We start from the raw sequence: 17,124 nt of genomic DNA, 5'->3' as shown, positions 1-17,124 counted from the left end.
ACCTTCCAGCCGTCGGAGTTGTCCAAGGAGGCTACTTTCAGCAGTACAACCAGCTGACTCAGGACGAGAGAGAAGCTCGACGAGTTCTCTGCGATGCCAAAATCGACGAGACACAGGATCTGTTTCCCGTAGAGAATGGATCGTGGCTTTGCCCAGGTTACGGCAAATTGAGATCCAAGGTCAGATGCCATCCGATCTGTAATCAGGGAATGGACCCGGAATGGACCGAGAAATCAATCTCGAAGCCAAAAAAGGACGGCGTCCGATTTATGGCTCGATGTGGAGATCCAGCTACGATCGCTAGAAAGTAAGTCTACACAAAAAAGATCGTTCTAACCCTCTACTCAAGAAATCTTCCCGCTGGAACCACCTTGAGATGCTCACCAAAACCAGCTCATCCTTGCGACGCCGCAGCTGCCGCCACAAGCATCCAGGACGGATCGCTCACGTTTGCCAGGCTGATCAACAAAAAGCGAGCCAGTTACGATGTCTTCTGCGAAGATGGAACTTTTAACGGCCGAGTGCGTTGCGTCGACGGCGAGTTCCGACCGCCATTTTGGAATAAAGAAGATTGGGAGAGCTCCTGCGTCGGGAAGACAACAACTACCACATCTTCAACAACGACGACAACAACCACTGAAGACCCATGTCTTTCCGTAGACTCATGCGCTGGGCTTGACGGCTGCCAGGTGATCGTTGGCGGATGCGCGACCACCCCGATCAGAAACACCCAACTCCAAGCTCTCAACTCCGCCGTCAACTTCCGCTTCTCTGCTGACGTTTACTGCGACCACAGTATGCCATTTGGTGAGTGGCTGAACATCTTCCACGTCACTAAAGGAACTGACGATACCAGCCTTGGTGACCGAACCTTCGCTCTCTTCCGATACGCAAACGACAACAGAATGTGGATCGGTGTCAACGACCCAACTGACACTGATTTCGAGGATGCCACAACTTTCAGCTGCACCGACGGTGAATGGTTCAATATTGCTGTCGAACAACGACAAGTCGAAGGAGACCTTGATACTGTTCAGTACTCTGTCACTCATAACGGTGCTGAAATCGCCACAAACTCATACGCCACAAGCCAAGCTTTTGATGGCAATCTTCTTGCCTACGTTTCTGACGACTGGTACCCCGCTGGTTCAGCCTATGTGGTCAGAAATTTCGTCTACCAACGATTTGCCGACGCAACAACAACAACTACCACCACATCGACAACCACCACTACAACAACAACCACGACCACCACTACAACAACGACGACAACCACCCAAGACCCATGTCACTCCGAAGACTCCTGCGCTGGCCTTGATGGCTGTGAGGAAATCGTTGGTGCCTGTGCCGTAGAACCCACCAGAAACACTCAGCTCCGAGCTCTCAATTCTGCCGTCAACTACCGATTCTCCGCTGATGTTTACTGTGCCCACAACAGCATGCCGAACGGCGACTGGTTGAATATTTTCCACGTTACCCAAGGAACTGACGATACCACCCTTGGTGATCGAACCTTCGCTCTTTTCCGATACGCTAACGATGACAGACTCTGGATTGAAGTCAACGATCCACAAGATACTGATTTCGGGCATGCTATTACTTTCACTTGCACTGACGGTGAATGGTTCAACATCGCTGTCGAAGCCAACCAAAATGCTGCTGATCTAGAACTTGTTGAATATTCCGTAACTAAGAACGGAGAATCTCTTGGATCTGGTTCGTACCCGTTCAGCTCAGCATTCGTTGGCAATCTTGAAGCATACGTCTCCGACGATTGGTATCCTGCAGCGTCCACGTATTTTGTCAAAAATTTCGTTTACCAGCGATTTGCAGACGCAACAACAACCACGACAACAACGACCACAACCACAACAACAACGACCACAACCACAACAACCACGACCACCACTACAACAACGACGACAACCACCCAAGACCCATGTCACTCCGAAGATTCCTGCGCTGGCCTTGACAGCTGCGAGGCAATCGTTGGTGCCTGCCCAGTAGAACCCGTCAGAAACACTCAACTCCGAGCTCTCAATTCCGCCGTCAACTACCGCTTCTCCGCTGATGTTTACTGTGCTCACAACAGCATGCCAACCGGCGACTGGTTGAACATTTTCCACGTTACCCAAGGAACCGACGATACCACCCTCGGCGATCGAACCTTCGCTCTTTTCCGATATGCTAGCGATGACAGACTGTGGATTGAAGTCAACGATCCAAATGACTCAGATTTCGGACATGCCATGACTTTCACTTGCACTGATGGAGAATGGTTCAACATCGCTGTCGAAGCCAACCAAAATGCTGCTGATCTAGAACTTGTTGAATATACCGTAACTAAGAACGGAGAATCTCTTGGATCTGGTTCGTACCCGTTCAGCTCAGCATTCGCTGGCAATCTTGAAGCATACGTCTCCGACGATTGGTATCCTGCAGCGTCCACGTATTTTGTCAAAAATTTCGTCTATCAACGATTCGAAGATGTCACAACTACAACAACAACCACTACAACTACAACCACAACAACGACTACGACAACAACCACGGAAGATCCGTGCGTTTCTGAAGATCCTTGTGCCGGACTTGACAACTGCGATGTCATCGTCGACGCCTGCGCCGCCGTCCCGGTCAGAAATGTCCAAGCCGCCACCCTCACCTCTTCCATCAACTACCAATTCTCTGCAGACGTATACTGCGATCACAGCATGCCTGTCGGAGAATGGATAAATATCTTCCACGTTACTAAAGGAGAGGACGATACCAGCCTTGGTGATCGAACCTTCGCCCTCTTCCGATACCCAGACGAGCAAAAAATGTGGATCGGTGTCAATGATCCGACTGATTCAGACGGCGAGCACCACACAGATTTCACCTGCACTGATGGCCAGTGGTTCAACATCGCCGTCGACGTCCATCAAGTTGCTGGTGATCCAGAAAATGTTCAGTTCACTGTCACTCATGACGGAGTTGAAATTTCCTCGAAGATTTACGCTTACGCTCAGGCCTTCGGTGCAGGCCAAGAGCTTAAAGCCTTCGTGGCTGACGACTGGTACGTTGCCGGAACCGCATTCACAGTCAAGAACTTCGTCTACCAACGATTACCAGAAGTTGCTCAATGCGCCGTCGACAGATGTTTGGATCCATCTATAGGGGATCCAGTTATCTGTACGAACATAATTGATGGCTGCGGGGTCAATCCAAGCCGAAACAATCTCTTGAAATCTGTTACTGTTTCTCAATCCTATCAAATTGTCGCCGATGTTCTTTGCTCTTCATCTTCGACAACTGAATGGCAGAATATTCTCCGAGTTACGTCTACATCCGAAAACAGAGGCGCAGTTGGCGATCGGCAATTCATCATATTCCACTACCCCAATGAAAGCAAATTCTACATCGGCGTCAACAATCCTAACGGCGCTCACCATCACTCATACGTTGACAAGCCATGCACGCCGGGCCAATGGTACACCATCGTTGCCGAACAATTCATTAATCAGGCTTCGGGCCTTATGTATACCCAAATTGTTGTTGACAACGAATCGTTATTTACGGATAGCTACCCAGTGGCATCTGCTCCGTCGACCGGAAATTTCGATTTCTTCGTTTCTGACAACTTCTACGATGCTTCCGGATCTGACACTGTGCGAAATTTCGTCTATCTTGACACCTCGGCGGCCGATCAGTGGGTATCGAAGTAACCATTGAGGAGGATGGCAGAATCTGAGGTTCGCGAGAATACATTGGCTTTGCGCGAACCCCAATTCTGAAACTTTACCATGAGATTTCTAACGCGCTTCCCGCTCAAACTTGATTTACAATATAAATTTTTTTCTTCTTTCAAATTATCATCGTCAGTTTGATCAACCTGGTTAATCTCATACTTCCGTTTTAACTGTACAAACCAAATTATACTTTTTCTTTCAAATTGTCATCGTCACTTCGATAAACGAGATTTATCGAATACTTTCTGTTTCCCTTCTTCATATTCGATTCAATTAATAAAGATTCGTGGTAGGATAAGTGAACGGGCTTTTTATCGCAAAAGGATCCAAATTTGGCCGGTTTTTAGCGATTTCGGATCAAAGAGGCGGCTTAATTTTGGGACTCTATTGACAATAGACTATTGTTAATCAATCGGCGCACAGAATCTTCGACCATTTTATCTCGAGAGCGATGTCGGTCATCTTTGCAATCTCGTCGGAAGCATTTCCGGTGTAAATATTCAACATGTGTCCTCGCAAGTAAAATATAATGCGGTCATTCTTGCGGTTATCGTCTTCAGATTTTTGAAGGTTGGACTTTCGCTTTTTCTGGATTTACTTAACTGACATTCGATACTATTTCAATATTTGATTTTCTCTCTTTCAGCGGGAATCTCGCTTGTTTTATTTCGCAGAAAACTCAATTCTTCCATAACATTCTAAAAACCAAAGTTCCTTTCCCCATCAAAGCAAGAATGAACGAATTTCATCCAAGAGAATTGACCAGAGACGTCATTGAGAAATGGTTGGAAGATTTTAAAAGGAAATTGAAAAGAACGACGAGCAGAGATAATTTGGATAGACTGATTCTGTCGGTGGAGAGAAGCGAGTTTGAAGATGATGGGTGTGCTGGATGGGAGGAGGTTATTTTTGAAAATGGAAAAGGAAAAGTTTTTTACCTTAAATACGGAGAAAAAGAATCGGAAGAATGGGAAATAACTTCATTTCAAAAAATGATCCTCGAAAAAAATCCTCAATTCGAAGGGCGAAAAATTCAACGTTCGGAATTAAAAGAAGAAACTGGAGAATGGATTCTCGATGAGTTTCTTCAACGAAGAATTATTTCTTCTGGAGGAGAAGCGGTTGTTTTGGAAGAGAGATTTGGAGAATTAGAAGTGGCTGTTCGGGTTCAGGTTTTTGACTCCGCGCTTTTTGTGGAGGAGAATGAGGAGTTGGAGTTTGGGATTCATCTTTTGAAAGGTTTTTAAATTCATCATCGAATAATTCGACAATTTGATATTCTAGAATTTCAAGATTATGGATCCGCGACAAACGACAAAGAAGACGACGAAGTAATCCCAGTGCACACAAACGTGATCAAGAATTTCTGCAACATCGAAATTTACTCGAGCAAAGACGGAAAAAGAGAGGACTGCCTTGGATGGATTACAATTATGGAAAAGTGCGACTGCGATTTGCGAAGAAGATTAAAAGAAGAGAATTTGAATTTGGAAGAAAGGAAGAAAATCGCGATTGAAGTGAGAGTGGGAGAGCAGTATTTAGGAAGGGTTGGAATTTGGCATTGCGATCAGAAGCCGGAAAATATTTTACTGAAAAATGGAGAATGCAAATGGATAGATTTTGGAACTATTTGTGAAATTACTGGAATAGAGAGCTATCAAAGAATGGGCTACGCGAGGAGAGGGAGCAAATATAGAGATATGGAATGTTTATGTAAGTTTTAAATTCAAGTTATTTGAACATAGATTGCTTCTGTGTTCATTAATTTTCTAAGATGCTGGATCTGCTGCTTTTTCGAAAGGCCATCAACTTTGTGGGGAATATGGAGGCGACGAATATGCATCACCACTTCACATTCTGATTCTGTGTGATTGGAAAACAGCTTGGAGTCTTCTGTTCAAGCCAATCGAAGAGAATGAACGAGAAAAAATCGAAGAAGAATTGAAGGAAAGTCTTCTTAGCCTTTTATAAATTACCGTTTTAAGTCCTGTAATGCTGAGTGGCTCACAAAACATCCACCATCAAACAAAGAAATCGAAAACTTGTCCAAAATAATTTCTTTGAAGAACGCGGCTCCTGATTTTTGCCTGGACGATCCAAATTTGACGAAATCCTCGGCAATGGCCAATCTCAAACAAAAACTGACGAGACAGATCAATTTCGACTTCAAAAATGTGACGAAGAGAGTTTTAAACCAAAAAGAAAGCAATCTTTGTGTCCCCATTTCAGTTTCTGTTCTTTTGAGATGGGCACTCAAAAATGATTTGAAAATTGATGACTATATAATGGAACAAAATTTTACTCTCGAAAACATCTTCACTCATATGACGATGATTATTTACCCCCGCAGTTTGGCTGGCTTGAATCTGAATCCGAGAGAAGAAGAGCAACAATTTCAAACAAATAACGTTGACTTGCTTCTCAAAAGAATGAAACTGGGAACTTATTTAAATGAAAGTGGATGGGACATTATCAAAAAATTTTGCTATCAAATTAAAGGCGATTTTTATTTTGAAGAAGGTTTTTATGAAAATATCTCGTGATTTTAAATAAAATCATTGCTCTAGTCCTCCTCCACCACAAAATCGTCTTCACCCGTCCCCTAACCGTCACCGGCGCCTACCTGAATCCCGATGGCTTAATAATTTTCCACCAAATGGTGCTGGACCGAATCGAAAACTCCGAATTCATTCTCCAAAACACTTTAATCGCCCATTCCGGCTCTCAAATCAGAGTTCCTCTTTTTCGCGAATTCTACGCTTCTGAAGAAATGATGAAAGAATGCTTCAACCGCTTCAACGATTTTGTTTATTACGGAGACAACAACGAGTTTCTTCTTTTAGTCAACGAAAATTACAACATGGAAAAAGAAAAATGGTATCTTCTGCCTCGAGCTTATTCAATAACTCTTACACGAAAATAAATAGTAAGCAAACTAATCACACTTGCATGCTATCAAGTTTTCAGGGAGCAGAGCTTCCACCATCGCATTTGCCGCCAGAAACGCTTTTCTTTTTGGATAAAAAATTCTTTCATGAAATTCCACTGCAAAAAAACAGTCGGAGTTTATTTCATATGCTTGAAATTTATTATTTTTCGTTACAAATAGTAACAGCATATTCGCGCACAAATCCATCGACGCTCGTTTTACAGTCATTCTTACAAACGGCAACAAGGATTGTTGCAATATCTTCTTCGACTTTTTTGAGTTTTTTTTTTAATTCGTGTATCAGAGAATTCATATTTGAGCATATAAATACAGATTTATAAACTCTTCCTTGACATAAAGTGAACAAGTGCGGTGTGAGCTGAAATTCGAATTCGCGTTCTTATAACGGTTTCATTTAATTGTAACTGCTTCGCTATTATCAGTGAGTAACCAAATCATTCTGTCTGGCAAACAAATGAAAACAACTGCCCTGAATAACAAGCTTTGCACTTGCCGAAATCGACATTTTTCCATCCTTTCGGAGTCAAGTACTTTCCACCTCGTTGATATCTGACCACTTGTTCTGGCTCTTTCTTGAAGTATCCAACCCATCTTTGGAATTTTTCATCGCTCAACTCCTAAATATAATTAGAAATTTATCGCGAAAAAAATAATATTTTCAAAGAACATCTAAAATTTCAAAATTTTCAAAGAGATCTCAATTTGTTTGCATTTTTATATTTTCAAGGCAGTTAAAAATGTATTTTTTTTTGTCAGGGGAATCATCATTAAAAATTGTTGAGTTGCTGCTGCCCAAATAATTTTCGCTGAAGGTTGTGCATATTGCTCGCATATCGCAGCATATCCATTGTGTTTTGAACCTCCGCGCGCATTTTTACCAACTCAACACCAACAGTCGCGGGGTCACGAAGGCGTTTTGCGAAGCTCTTCAAAGTCGAGCTCGTGCGTCCAAATACTTCGGAATTTTCACCGACGGCGGCGACAAGCGATTCGGCGGCGATAGTTGCTCGAGGCTCTCTTTCGGGGAAGTTGAACCTTTTTCGCTGGGCGGGAACGAGTCCGCTTTCGTATGCCTCGGCACAGGAGGAGACGTTACGCGCTAGAACGCGTATATTTCGTAGCTGTCGGGAGACGGCACTGGGTTGCTCGATTTCAGCAGCGTAAATGTGAAGCACTTCTTCTGCAGGATGCAGAATCGAGGGGAAGACTTGAAAGAACGGCAAGTTTTCGTTGATTCGAACCCCTTTGTAGAGCAGCCGAAAAGTCGTCATTGATTCCCAAGAATTCCGACTTTTTAGAAATTCGACTATTTCGCGACTGAGATCAACGCCTCGAATAACACGGCATACGTTTTTCCAAACGTACGAGCCGTAACTCTGCGTTTCGATTATTACAGTGCTGATAAACATTGCTTTTCGAAGAATGAAAAGCAGAAGGAAACAGAAGCTTATATAGCCCGGGTAGAGGACGCCAGCGCTCCGAAAATGGAGCATTTAGGACGCTCCCTTCTGATCCTAGTCAACTGACATGAATCAGGTCGAATGATGCGGAAGGAAAAAGAATTTATTCAGCGTTATACTTGGTAACGTATGAATCGTCTTTATAGGTAAGCCATATCCGCCTCAATTATCCTGCTTCCCGGATTTTTCGAATGTAACAAACTCTCTACCTGTACTAGTTCCTCCACATCTTCATTTTTATCATTTCCCAGCTCTTTCTCGTCGTTTTCAAAAGTTTGCTCGACGCTCTCTAGATAATAATGAGACCAGATGAACTTTCATTTGATATTTATAGGTACATTTTATATAGCAAAATATTCAGGATTTACCAGCTTGCCGTTGCGCAGATTCCAGGTCGGCGATTTCCTCTCCATCATCTTCTTCAAACTCTTTGCCTCCTGTCAGTTGTTGATCGTCAAACTCTTCCGATACCAGCTCGAACTCGTCAAAGAGGAACTCACCTGACTCCAGGTCGCCCTTTTCAATGTTGCATCTTTTCTTGTGACCTTCCTTCCAATGTGCTAGTTGGTGTTCCCGCGAGCAGTAAAACGTCTTTTTGCACTTGGCGCATCTATTCGGGCCTGGGTAGCCGCAGACAACGCACATGTTTGGACTAGGGTAGTTGTTTTTGAACTTGATTGCCTCAATCGGATCATCGTAACTGGGCGGTTCTTCGGGATAGAACGCGTTTTTCAAGGGCAGTTGCTGCCTTAGCACCAGTGGAGCAGCGGTGCAGCCATTTTTTGACGAACAGATGAACACATAAATTGTGCGGTGAAATGAATCTTAATTTGAAAATGATGGGAAGAATTAAAAGCAGAAGTGTGTACCCGTTGAGTCTCCGGGGCTGTACATTTGCATCAAAAAGCGCATGCTCGACTTGCAAGTACTACATTCTCGAGGAAAATCGCCGTGAGGAATAAGCCAGGCTTCGAAGCAGTTATGTAAAAGTATGAAAAAAAAAACGCTGAACGAGAAAGGCTAAGACTAAGCCCCCTAGGATTGTATGAATGAATAACACGCTGCCTGGAGCACCACCAATTTTTGAAGGAAAAAAACATCTGCTAAGCCGGAATTTATCTTCATTATTCACATCTTCTGGAAAACCGAGAGTAACCATTCTTAGAGGACATAAGAGGCAACTAGGCGGATATGGAAACATAAAAATGGAAATAATTTTCCATCTCAAGCGCGCTAGGACGATGATTCTCGTCCTGTGCCCTTTCCAACGGGGCAACTCTTATCCAATATGGCAAAAAAATAACGTCAATTCATTAACATATTGACGCCTTGATAGATCATCTATTTAAAAAAATTTCCAATTTATTCTTTTATTGCACATAAATGCTTAGACAATCGAAAATATTTTTGAAGAAATACGTTCTATTTGAGTGCTGCGGAAGCAGAAACAGAAGCAGGAAACAATTGATGATAATTTGGCAGTGGAATATACGCGGCGGTTACGCTTCGGCCGCGGAATTGTCGCCCGTGCAGCGAGTTCACAGCGGATTGGCAAGAAGCGGCTATAAAACAGTTGGTGAGAGAAGTCAGTCTTGGAGTTTTCGAACCTGAAGCGACTTTAACGAAGACGTTGCCCGCCAAGCTGTTTTGGTCCACATGGACGTGATACACATCTCCAAAGTTGGACACTCGTTGGATAACTTCTTTTCGCACTTTTTCTGGCCACTTTCCTTTTTCAGAATTGACATCGAATGCATTGGCGATTTGGAAGCACTGCGTACTGATCGGAGCAGCTTGCCGTCTGGCCATCATACGCTGGGCCGCTTTCGAGTTGCCGTATCCGGAACCAGCCGCCGAGACTAAAAACTAAAATGTCAAGCAGAAAGCAATCAGATACTACCTTCTGATTTCACAGGAGTATACTGGACGCCCTCGATAGCCTTTTTAGGTTGATAGTCTAGCATTGCCTTCATCGCGTTTGGATTGTGGCTGCTTTCAATCATCAACTGGCGCATATCGTGCTCGTGCTAGACAGTGCTTACTAGAGAAGTTAAAATTGGAGATTCACCTCTCTGGCAGCTTTGCCTTTCGCGACCATTCTGAGAATAAGGTTAAGTCCTCCCAAATCGAAGTTGTGCAAATGCCGGATCGCATCTTCACCGCCCTCGCAGTCGACAAAGGTCACGAACGCTGTGCCGGAAGAGCCGCCAGAAAAGCCATCCTTGATTATTTGAACCTTTTCCACGCGGCCAAATGGCTCTTTAAATTCGTCAAATTCAGGCAATTATACCAATCCACTTACCCATGATCATTTTGAGCTGTTCTTCGGTGACAGTTTTGTGCAATTTGTCGACTCTGATTTTGTATGGCCCGGTGCCAGCTTTCATCAGATTCTTTTTCGCCTGCTCTAGCTTTTCCGAGTGTCGATTCTTGTCGGCCTGAGCGTGGTGGACCACGATCGCTCTTCCCAATACTCTCTGTCCCGTCAGACCCATCGCTTTTAATTTGTTCAAAAGCTTTGCAGAAAGATAGGGTTATATTATCGCCTTGAACACTTTCCTAAGGGAACGGATTGAACATGTTTAAACTCTATATACGCCAGTCCCTGCGTTTTGTGCCTTTCGTCTTTTATCAGCTTGACTGCGCGAACATCTCCAACCGAGGAGAAAAAGTCCTTCAGGTCGAATTCTCTAGGAGAGAAAATTAGAATGAATTAGGATCACTTTTCCTATCTATCGTCTATTTCCGGAAGATGCTCACCTGATCTCGTGAGCAAGCTGCATGGCGATTACTGTTCTAGCGTCCCGCTCGCGGGCGGAAAGCTCGAGCTCCTCGTCGGAATCCGATAGGCCGAGTTTCTTCTTCGCTTTCCTCGTTAACCGCCTGTCTTCCTCCTCAGAATCTTCCGAATAGCTGTCGTACGATTTCCGCCTTCTTTCCTTCTTCACCTTGACTGGCTTGGTGTCTGGATCTTCCTTCTTTATCCAAGAGTGCGTTTTTGCCGCCGTCTAAAATCAAATCTCGCATCAACCAGAGACAAGAAATGACTCACTTTGGTCAGATTCTTCATTCTCGTCTTGAAATCGATTTCGGGCTCCTCCTTTTTGACGCGCATTTGTCTTGGTTGGAAGTTTCCTGCCTGGGCAGGTCGTCTACTGCCTCTTTTACTGTCATCCTCGTCGGGTCTGCGGCCTGCTCGACGGTGGTATTCACGAACGTCCGATTCGAAACCCATCTTTGTTTAATGTTTTCACTGCTGTTTTGAAGAAAAAGACTGATATTTTTGTTTAATTGAAGTTTATTCAGAAATTTGAAGCGAAATGGCACTGAACTACTATTGCAACAAAACGTGCGAACGGGGGAATGGAAAGATAAATGAGGTAGGTGATCGGGTTAGAAGGGGAACCGTCGTTAAAACAAACAATAACAGTGGGAAGTTATGAACGAAAGAAAAGAACAGATTTCTGAAGATAAAGGCACTGTGAAGTATTTCATTTTTTATTTTGTTTTTGATGCGTTTTCCATGTGAGGAATTCGGGCCTAAATCATGAGTATGCATGGGTTAAAGAAGTTTTCACGAAACCTGCTTCTGTCGCTGCCCAAGTTGATCCAATTTTACGATGATTCCGTCGACTTTCAATGTCAAATCGGCAAAGGCAGATTCCATTTTGGCAACTCGGTTTCGAAGAAGATCGAAGTTCTCGTTATCAACAAACGTCTCTCGCGCTTGGCCAAAGACGTCTCCAGCAGCTACACTCGGAGCTGCCGCTGATTTTTGAGAGACTGTGTCTAGATCCTAAAGAAATAAGAATGTTCCTATGATTTTCTTCGCTGATGGCTGACCTTTTGAGTTTTCAATTTGGTCAACGATTCCTCCAGCTTAGCGAACTCCTTCCTGTCGAGCAAGAGATTTCCATTCTCATCATACTTTTGAAAGTAAGACTGAATCTCGTCCTCTTCCAAGCCTGACTTTTCCATTTCTTTTCTGAAGCTATGCCAGTCGATTTGGTTTTCTGAATCAGCGGAATCATGATTTTTTTCTAACGGAAAGGCTTACCATCGTCGGAATCATCGTCGTCGGAATTTGAAGTCCAGCCAAGTTTACCCCAGAAACGCTCTTATGAAGAAATAAAGTAATCTGACGTTATGATAACGTAAAGATTCATCTCAAGGCAAGCCGTTCAGTGGCTTTTTCCACTAAAGCTTACCTTTAAGAACCGCGATTTGCTCGGAAACCGGATAGTGATGCTCCCCAGGGACAGATAATTCCGCGCGAACTTCCGAGTAAGTGTCGGATATGATCGCAATGAACATATTCACCAAAATGAAGAAGACCACGAAGACATAACTGATTCAGCTTTTATCAAGGGGATATTTACAATCGAAGATTTACCAAATGAAGTAAGTGGGTCCCAAAATGCGATTCGAGCTTTCCATAGCATGGAAATCAAAGTCGCCAAGAATGATACGAAAGAGTGTGTAAGTCGCGTGGAACATGTTTTTAAAATCGTCCAATTCGCCGCCGAAAATGAGCACTCCGAGCTCGGCGTAGGCCAAGAAAACCATCAAGAAAACGATGATGAAGGCGGTCAAGTCACTAAAAAAAAACGGCTGGTTCTGTACTTGAAGTCAAGTAGACTCACGTGCTGCAACGTCGAAGAGTTTTTGTGAAAACAGCCGTGCTCTCGAAGTCGGTGAAGAACTTGTTCAGCTCGATCCAGGAAAGGAAAGTGACGATGGCGAGGAAATAGTTGAACTGATTCTGCCAGAAGACAAAGTTCGCCAAGTAGCAATCATTTTCTGTTTGAGGATCGCAGCTGCTAATTTCATCCGTGTCGATGATCGCATACTTGACCAATTTGAAGATGACGACTCCGATAGAAAAGACCAAATTGAAGAATTGCGTTCGAAGAGCAAGATGCTTGAAGAAGCCTCCAAATCCAAGAATTTTCATTTCATACACTTTTTCGCCAAAGTAGTAGCCGATCAAGATTAGCCACAGAATCTCGCAAACGACAGTGGTAATGTCGAGAGTGCTGGTAGAGCTGTAGATATGGATCGTGCTGAATTTGTCGAGGGTGATGACGCCGCCGGAAGCTGGTAGTTCGAAAGACATCCTAATGATTGTGTATAGATTCACATTCTTGTTGTAAAGCTGGCAATCGATTAGGAGAATTCTAGCGCCACGTGAGAGCCATTGTAGCTCATCCTTCAAATATCGAATGTCCTCGATCGCTTTGGCTGGCACTTCAAAAACTTCGTCGCTTGGAACAGGGAGATGCAAGAGGTATCCTCCCGCCCAGTACATTCTCAAATAGGGCAGCGCTTGTCCCCAGTAATCAAAACCAGCGATCGCGCCTGGAATTTCCGTATATCTTGCTGGCTGCGGCAAATCCGATCCGACAATCAGGTCGTCTTTGTTTTCACGCGCTTTGTGATACTCGTCGTAGCATAATTCGCCTTCGTCGACAAAGCCAGGCATGTCGCAGTCTTTCGCGTTCACTCGCTGCATTCTGATCCGCGGCGGCGTGCTCATATCGTTATAAAGGAGCTGGTTCTCGTAAACTGCTTTGAGAAAGGGCCCTTCGAGCCAGTCCCAAATTTCTTTCTCAGTCGTTACGTCGTGAAATCCTTTTTTGTCAGGGTCGAGTCTGTTTTAGTGAATTCTTTAGGTGATGAATAAGACCCTTTCCTGTGTCTTCGACGTACAGTGTCTTCATCGCATTTGTCAAATAAAAACTGTCGGAATTTGTGTACGAAAATGTGCAGATAGTCAACAAAGTCAGGAAGCAAATGTATTTGATGACTTCGTTGAGCCATGTTCGGAAAATGAATTCGTTCGTTCGATTCGTCCCAGGGCACGTGTACTTTGTCCGGAAGATCTTTTGACCCCATGTTAACGCGCCGGTGTTGGTCTGTTTCGGGGCATCTTCGTCGGAATCTGCTGGTTCGTCGTAATTATTATTATTTTCTAAGAAAATCAAAGATGTCGGACGAAGAAAAATTCAAACGTACCGTCAACGGAACTTTCCGAATTCTTCCTCGTTTTCGCAGACGGCGCTGGCACTTCTTCACTTTCTGGCTTTTTCTTCTTTTTCTTCAGAAAGCGCTGCCAGTTGTTTTCTGAATCGTAATGAATCTCAAGATCGTCCAACAAGATCATAGTCATTTTTCCTCTTATTAAAAAAACTTTTTAACTTTCGCCAAACTCACCCATAAACTCAACTGCCGAATCCATGGAAACGATTTTCTACTAATCGGATTATCCGGATATCGTTTTCTTCCGGACGCTTCTTCTACTGCCCGAGGAAGTCCGCTCTAAAAAATAGAGCTTTTCAAAAGACTGTGAACTTTAATTGAATAGGCAGGAGAATAATTTTTGAATAAGAATAACAACAAATCTTTTAAACTCAATTTAAAGTCTTATGACAATTTTTCCAAAGTGCGATTCTGAGACCATACTTTCAAAAGCCTCCGGAACACTTTCAAAATCAAAAACTTTCGAAATAGTCGGTTTGAAATAAATTTTAGAAATTTGCTCAAAATAAGCTTGTCTTTCGGAGAAAAAGCCAAAGCGGAATTCGGCGCCGGCGCCCGCTTCTTTTCTCAGATCGGACTGAACTTTTTGGTGGACAAGGATGAACTCGGGAACACTCATCGCCGACATTGAACCGAGCATTTGTAGGAGTGGCGAGGAGTAGCTGATTAAAGTTGACTTCTCGTGCTTCATAAAGCGACCCACCCATTCGTGGCTAAAGAAAAGTTTCATGGGTATATTTTCTTCTTTAGAAGATAAGCTTTAGATAAGAAGCCCTGTTACTTACGCTTTTCCATCCGCGCAGTCGAATACAAAATCATAGTCGTCGTCCACCAATCTCTTCCTATACTCTTCATCGTGATAATCCAAGACTTTCCCCGCGTTCTCGATTTTCCATACTTCTCTTCCGCCGATTACGTCAACTGTCGCCCCGTCTTGAAGCAAGAGCTGTGTTAGGACGGTCCCAAGCCCTCCTGTAGCACCAACTATCAGGATTTTTTTCGTATTTACGTCAGCAAGCGTTTTCACAGTAGGACATCCGAAAAGTGATATTCCACCGCTTATCCCTAGAAAATCAATAATCCAACTCTATTAAGATTTATAATCTAACCAAGAGACGACATGATAGTAGAAGTGACGAACGGAAGACAGGCATTCTCCTCGGGTGAAAGCTGCCCATTCTCCGGAAAGAGTGCCTTTTCATTCAAGACCATTCTCTCCTGCAAGGAGCCCGAGTCGAAAGGATGTCTGACACCGACAACATGATCGCCTTTTTTGAATCTTTCTCCATCTTTCATCACAGTCGCATGGAAATCTCGACCAGGGATGACGCCGACAGATGCGTCGTGCGTAGAGAGCCCAAACGTATTGCCGAGCTTCTCCCAAATCTCTCGGAGATTCTTTCCGCGCCCGTTGACCATCCAGTGATCGATCGGATTCAACGATACGGCGTTTACTTTCACAGTCACGTGGCTATTGTCACATTTGATCAGCGGTGTAGTGGGAATCTCGACTTCTCTCAATGACAGTACTTTTGAGGGGTTTCCATATTCAGTAGCACTCCAAACACGGGTCGAGAGTTTTCGTGCAAAACGCATGTCAACTTTCTGAAATCGACAATTCTTGATTATTTAAATCTAGTGGAATGGCAGTGGAATGTTCCGAGAAAATGAGAAGAAATCAGTGGAGAAAGCTGGTCGAGCGCAAATTAAATCTTCGGATTCCGGAAAATATGGTTCCGCTTTCAAAGCTCGGAAATTTTTGACTAAAGAACCGGCGATCTTTCACTGGAGAATTGACGGATCGGGGCTTGCCATATGCGATCCTCATCACTTTTGGCTCCGACATCTTTTCATGGTCGAAGTGCTTGAGGACAGATTCGTTGATGGCTCTGGGATAGCCCTTATTTTGGGGATCAAAATATGAAAAGATAACTTTTATCGGTAGAGTCTGGGCTCGGCAACCTGTGTGAAAACCTGACTCAGGCATTCTACACAGGTTCTCGAGCCCAGCATAGAGTTAAAAGAAAAAGACTGATCGTGAATAGATTATTTTTAACCCCACAGCCAGTCGTGAACATTCTTCGTTCTTCTCTTTTTCTTTGATTTCGGTTGTCCATTACTGTCCCTTCTTATCCTGTCGCCAAAGTCCTTGCAATGAATTTTTCTTTTCCCGAATGAAACCTTGCGGTAACAGATGTTAACTTAACATTTCCATTAGCGTCAATTTCCGCGTCATCCGATCCTGAAAAAAAGAAGCGTCTGGGATGCGAGAGATGTCGGAAAAACACCGACGGGCTCGACAAGCATCATGCTCGCTGCTGGCTCATCGTCCCTGATAATCAATTCCGTGAGACAATGAATGTTGCGGCGGAGGAAGGCAACACGAGCTAGAATACTCTTTCCTTTTCGCACAGCTGGAAGGAAAGCCTCGCCGCATGAGAGAAGGCTGAACATGCTTCCATCTTTTGGATGAATGTCCCGGAGACTGGAAATCAGTTTTTCCTGATGAATGGTTGAAGAAATACTTGAGTCTCGCGCCCGTAAAATGGGGACCCCTATTTTTTATCTTGAAAGCCATTGCGTAGCTGCTTTTCAACCTTTCCTGACAAATACTTCCATGTTTAAACATCAAATTATAAAAGCTCGTAGCTCTTTCTTGAACTGCGCTTTCGAGGCCCTCTTTTCCAGGTATCATTTCTGGTCCAGTATCTCTCAAGCTAAACTGCGCCATTTTTATCAGTTCATCTTCTTTTCCATTACGCTCGGCCAAAGTTTACATCAAAAATAATTCGTCGAAAAATATTCTCTAGAAAAAAAAACTGGAGAAGGAAGTGTTCGTGTGTAAGCTTGTGTTGAACAAGCTGCCAAAAAAAGAAAGAACAAAAGCTTGAACATACAAATTTACTCACAACCTCTTGACTTTGTTCAGCTTTAAAATTCACGAAAT

The 17,124-nt window shown here is 43.7% G+C and overlaps 3 protein-coding genes across 3 annotated transcripts; all 3 read right to left on the bottom strand.

The window, feature by feature from the left end:
• Positions 1-9,492: 9,492 nt before the first annotated feature.
• Positions 9,493-11,394, bottom strand: LOC145702429 (RNA-binding protein 39-like). The gene is made up of 8 exons (XM_081779652.1): positions 11,191-11,394; positions 10,899-11,146; positions 10,700-10,828; positions 10,441-10,637; positions 10,207-10,397; positions 10,039-10,165; positions 9,746-9,997; positions 9,493-9,700 (listed from the first exon to the last, which is right to left on the bottom strand). Exons 1-8 carry the CDS (start codon positions 11,371-11,373, stop codon positions 9,561-9,563), a joined length of 1,467 nt encoding a protein of 488 aa, XP_081635778.1. The 5' UTR covers positions 11,374-11,394; the 3' UTR covers positions 9,493-9,560.
• A 30-nt stretch (positions 11,395-11,424) lies between these two features.
• Positions 11,425-14,500, bottom strand: LOC145702428 (polycystin-2-like protein 2). Its single transcript, XM_081779651.1, has 10 exons — positions 14,352-14,500; positions 14,154-14,261; positions 13,823-14,109; positions 12,782-13,761; positions 12,532-12,735; positions 12,347-12,486; positions 12,196-12,255; positions 11,982-12,151; positions 11,722-11,934; positions 11,425-11,678 (listed from the first exon to the last, which is right to left on the bottom strand). The coding sequence occupies exons 1-10, from the start codon at positions 14,374-14,376 to the stop codon at positions 11,637-11,639; spliced, it is 2,229 nt and encodes a 742-aa protein (XP_081635777.1). The 5' UTR covers positions 14,377-14,500; the 3' UTR covers positions 11,425-11,636.
• Positions 14,483-16,072, bottom strand: LOC145702430 (NAD(P)H oxidoreductase RTN4IP1, mitochondrial-like). The gene is made up of 3 exons (XM_081779654.1): positions 15,287-16,072; positions 14,963-15,242; positions 14,483-14,890 (listed from the first exon to the last, which is right to left on the bottom strand). The coding sequence occupies exons 1-3, from the start codon at positions 15,771-15,773 to the stop codon at positions 14,554-14,556; spliced, it is 1,104 nt and encodes a 367-aa protein (XP_081635780.1). The 5' UTR covers positions 15,774-16,072; the 3' UTR covers positions 14,483-14,553.
• Between the last annotated feature and the right edge of the window lie 1,052 nt (positions 16,073-17,124).

Source organism: Oikopleura dioica, chromosome PAR (assembly GCF_907165135.1).
Source record: "Oikopleura dioica chromosome PAR, OKI2018_I68_1.0, whole genome shotgun sequence".
In the NCBI taxonomy this organism is placed as follows: domain Eukaryota; kingdom Metazoa; phylum Chordata; class Appendicularia; order Copelata; family Oikopleuridae; genus Oikopleura; species Oikopleura dioica.
Note: the sequence above shows the minus strand (reverse complement) of the source record. Positions and strands in the feature narration are given on the sequence as shown.

Bases quoted from the DNA above. Each gene is read 5' to 3' on its own strand.
- LOC145702429 (XM_081779652.1), bottom strand. From the start codon at position 11,373: ATGGGTTTCGAATCGGACGTTCGTGAATACCACCGTCGAGCAGGCCGC. The intron at 10,638-10,699 runs AGGAAAGTGTTC...GAACAAATTAAA, and splicing joins CATGTTCAATCCGTTCCCTT to AGCGATGGGTCTGACGGGAC. The intron at 9,701-9,745 runs GTTCGAAAACTC...ACTGTTTTATAG, and splicing joins CTTCGTTAAAGTCGCTTCAG to CCGCTTCTTGCCAATCCGCT.
- LOC145702428 (XM_081779651.1), bottom strand. From the start codon at position 14,376: ATGGATTCGGCAGTTGAGTTTATGG. The intron at 14,262-14,351 runs GTGAGTTTGGCG...ATTACGATTCAG, and splicing joins TTCGGCAGTTGAGTTTATGG to AAAACAACTGGCAGCGCTTT. The intron at 11,679-11,721 runs GTTTCGTGAAAA...CTCATGATTTAG, and splicing joins TTGGGCAGCGACAGAAGCAG to GCCCGAATTCCTCACATGGA.
- LOC145702430 (XM_081779654.1), bottom strand. From the start codon at position 15,773: ATGCGTTTTGCACGAAAACTCTCGACCCGTGTTTGGAGTGCTACTGAA. The intron at 15,243-15,286 runs GTTAGATTATAA...TTGATTTTCTAG, and splicing joins TACTATCATGTCGTCTCTTG to GGATAAGCGGTGGAATATCA. The intron at 14,891-14,962 runs GTAAGTAACAGG...ACTTTTCTTTAG, and splicing joins GACTGCGCGGATGGAAAAGC to CCACGAATGGGTGGGTCGCT.